This window comes from Babylonia areolata, chromosome 22 (assembly GCF_041734735.1).
Source record: "Babylonia areolata isolate BAREFJ2019XMU chromosome 22, ASM4173473v1, whole genome shotgun sequence".
NCBI lineage: Eukaryota > Metazoa > Mollusca > Gastropoda > Neogastropoda > Buccinidae > Babylonia > Babylonia areolata.
Genome location: NC_134897.1, coordinates 26644675 through 26647944, shown reverse-complemented (window position 1 = coordinate 26647944; position 3270 = coordinate 26644675). Strand labels below are relative to the sequence as shown.

General features: G+C 39.8%; 1 protein-coding gene across 1 annotated transcript in view; it reads left to right on the top strand.

Annotated features, from left to right (window-relative positions):
* The first annotated feature begins 2364 nt into the window (after nucleotides 1–2364).
* The window catches only part of LOC143297530 (tubulin-specific chaperone A-like), a 3511-nt gene continuing 2605 nt past the window's right edge, over nucleotides 2365–3270 (top strand). Inside the window, exon 1 of the mRNA XM_076609937.1 lies at nucleotides 2365–2555. Within this exon, the coding sequence (XP_076466052.1) occupies nucleotides 2497–2555 (59 nt within the window). The 5' untranslated portion in view covers nucleotides 2365–2496. The remainder of the gene's footprint in view (nucleotides 2556–3270) is intronic.

The window sequence follows — 3270 nt, the reverse complement described above, 5'->3', positions numbered from 1 at the left end:
GTTTTAAACATGGTTTTTGCATTCCTTGTTCATACATATTTTGTTGATCCATTTCCTTCTTAGATTTTCTTCTACTTTTTGGACACCATTTAGAATATCAATCACATGTTTTTATACCTTTCTATGCAGTTATTTTTTCTAAACTGTTAAGCCTTTTTTTGAAGATTACCTCTGTCTAAGAAATTTTAGCTCTTTTTAACATTTTTTTTTAAGACAACTATCTGAGTATTTCAGGGGCATGTTTTTACCTTTAACCATTTCATTTTTAACTGTAGTTAGTTATTTTCATTCAGTATCTGTATCTTTCTGCATTTTCTTAGTAGATGTCTGTCCAGTCTCCAAAAAGAATTATGACACCATACACAATCATTTACCTTTCTTAGAATTAGAAGAAACAATTAACAGTTTAAGTTTACCTGATGCGTGGTGTGTGTGTGTGTGTGTGTGTGTGTGTGTGTGTGTGTGTGTGTGATAACTGAACAGTGCTGGTAGGAAGAAGTTCAATGGGAATTTCCGCCTTTGTGCAAATGAAATCTGTTGTGACAAAAAGTAATACAATACAGTACAATGAACAATTCTCAATGTTTGCTCCCTATATCTCATATATCAGGCTTCCCTGAGAGTTCAACAACTTGCCTCAGAGAGCAGATATGTGCCTGAATTCAGGTATCAGAGAAAACGTGGTTAGTTCGAGTGAGTGGGTGAGCTAAGTGTATGCTGATCAAAATTATGAATGGCCACAAAAATATTGCAATTGTATGAAATCGTGGGTGTCTTTCTTGTGAGCATCGTGAAACAGCAACATGTCAAGGAATTGTGTTTGTAGTTTGGAAAATCTGTTCTATTGTGATTGCACAGCTTACACCAACATTCCTGCAATAAATCTGAAAAATCTCATTTGAAATGATTGTCTGTGTGTGTGTGTGGGGTGGGGGGTGGGGGCATGAGGGGGAGGGGGGTGCACACATGCGCGCATACACACCACACATGCTCGCACACATACACTGATACAGGGGAGTGTGGAATCCAGCCTGACATCTGATCATCAGCCTCAAGCTGCAATACCCAGGTATACTCCAGGTGTCCGGGGCAATGTTAAGGAAAAAAAGAAGAAAAAAAAAGGTTAAATGTCCCACAGCCTTTTGCGACCATCAGGGTAGTGAATACACACCCACTGTGTCCAGCGCTCGGCATAGGAAGGCGGGGCCCAGTCCTTTCCTTCCGCTGTTTTAATCATAGCCAACAGAAGTCAGGTACCCATTCACACCTGGGTGTGGTGAGGAAAATCAGAGTACAGTGCCTTTCCCAAGGACACAACACCATGCCCGGAAACCGGACCTTGAACCCTGATCACTGGTGGACACTGGATCAGAAGTGAATCACTTAGCCGACTCTTCCACGCCCCTCCCCTCAGGGACAATATGTGAAACAGGTTTAACACATCGAGGGACACATTAACTCACTCATTTCATTTGCATTAAGAAAAACCTGTGATTCTGTACGTCACTTTTCTTGTCTCATCTTAGGAGGAAGGTGATGGTAGAATGGTAAAGACGCTCATCTGCCAATACAGAGAGTCCGTGAGGGTTTGTGCTCGAATCCCGCTCTCGCCCTTTCTCCCAAGTTTGACTGGAAAATCAAACTGAGCGTCTAGTCTTTTGGATGATACGATAAACCGAAGTCCTGTGTGCAGCACACACTTGGCGCACTGAAAAGAATCCATGGCAACGAGAGTGTCGTTCTCTGGACCACAACCAAAAAGAAATGAACTTCATACGCAAAAAACACAGTTGGCGCCAATGGACATCGCATTGAATAGAATGTGTGTGTGTGTGTGTGTGTGTGTGTGTGCGTGTGCGTGCGTGCTGATTCCATTTCATAATTTTGTTATCTGTATTTGACCTGATTTGTGCCCATGTGTGTGCGCGCAGACGACGGTGTTTATGCCTGTAAACCGAGCAGTATTCTAACTTTTGATTATCATGATTATCATATTTTGAAAGGAAAATGTTGGACTCTTTGACGATATATACCTATATGAAAAGATGGCAATGTCCTATTGACGCTAAAACAGGACTTTACATGAAAACATATATGTCAGCTTATATACCGCACATATAAAGCAACCGCAGTTAGCACACACAGATTTGCAACACCAAGCATAACCAGAATATACTGGGCCTATACCTATATTCACAAATACCTTGGCCCAGCATGTATTGGCACGTACACACCACAATAAATCCGGTACACCCAAGTGATTTATGCATATATGCTTGTCTGCTTGCTTTCTTTTGTGAAGACCTGCTTGCACTTTCACATTTCTTCTGTGATTCATTGGCATAGCCGGGAAATACAGTGCTTGTGGTGTGCGTTCCTGACTGCATGAGGAAATCGAAACTGAAACTTTGACCATTCCGAACGAGGAACGCAAATGTTTCTTCTGTTCTTGCCTGTGATTGGTTTGTTCCCAGCAAACGACAATTTCCGCAGAAAATGGCGCAAGCTGACCCACGCATCAAGAAGCTAAAGATTCAAACAGGAGTTGTGAAAAGGTAAATAAACACGTAAAATCAAATGATATTCATAAATTGTTAACATATATTATTCAGAAGTCCATTTAATTATCACTTTCACAATCTCCATTTGCTGATTAATTAGATCTAGATCTAGAAACACACCAGATCGGCAGAATGTAATTAGATATGGGCTCAATTTGTATCAACAGTTTCCATGGAATACATTAATTAAAAAAATGTTTTGAATGTAAATAATGGCATTTCAGTCGAATGTTACTATTTGCTGTTTTACATGAATCTTGGCATGGCAGTTAAAAACAGCAATAGCATGAAATGATGAATATTTATAACATTTGCCTCTACCACGTCTTTCTGTGTCTTTAAAAGCGCCTCTGTTCTTCTTTTTCTTTTTTCTTATCCAAACTGGACTCAAGATAACGTTCAACAAATAACTTTAATTCTCAACATAGGCATATGTTGGTCAGCAAGTTTACGTAAAGCTTTTAGTTTTATCAGTAAAGTAAAACAAGTGGTCAGATCTAACCCAATGAAATCAATGTAAATATTCCATCATGAATGGTCTAGTGAGATCAGTGGCATTGAAAGCTATGAATAGAAAACTTTGATTCTGCATGCCTTTTCTCTTTTTCTCCAATACATGTGAATATGATTGTGAAGATAAGACTGAGCCAACGAAAGAAAATGATCACATTACATGCTCCCTCGCTCTCTCTCTCTCCCATGCACGTGC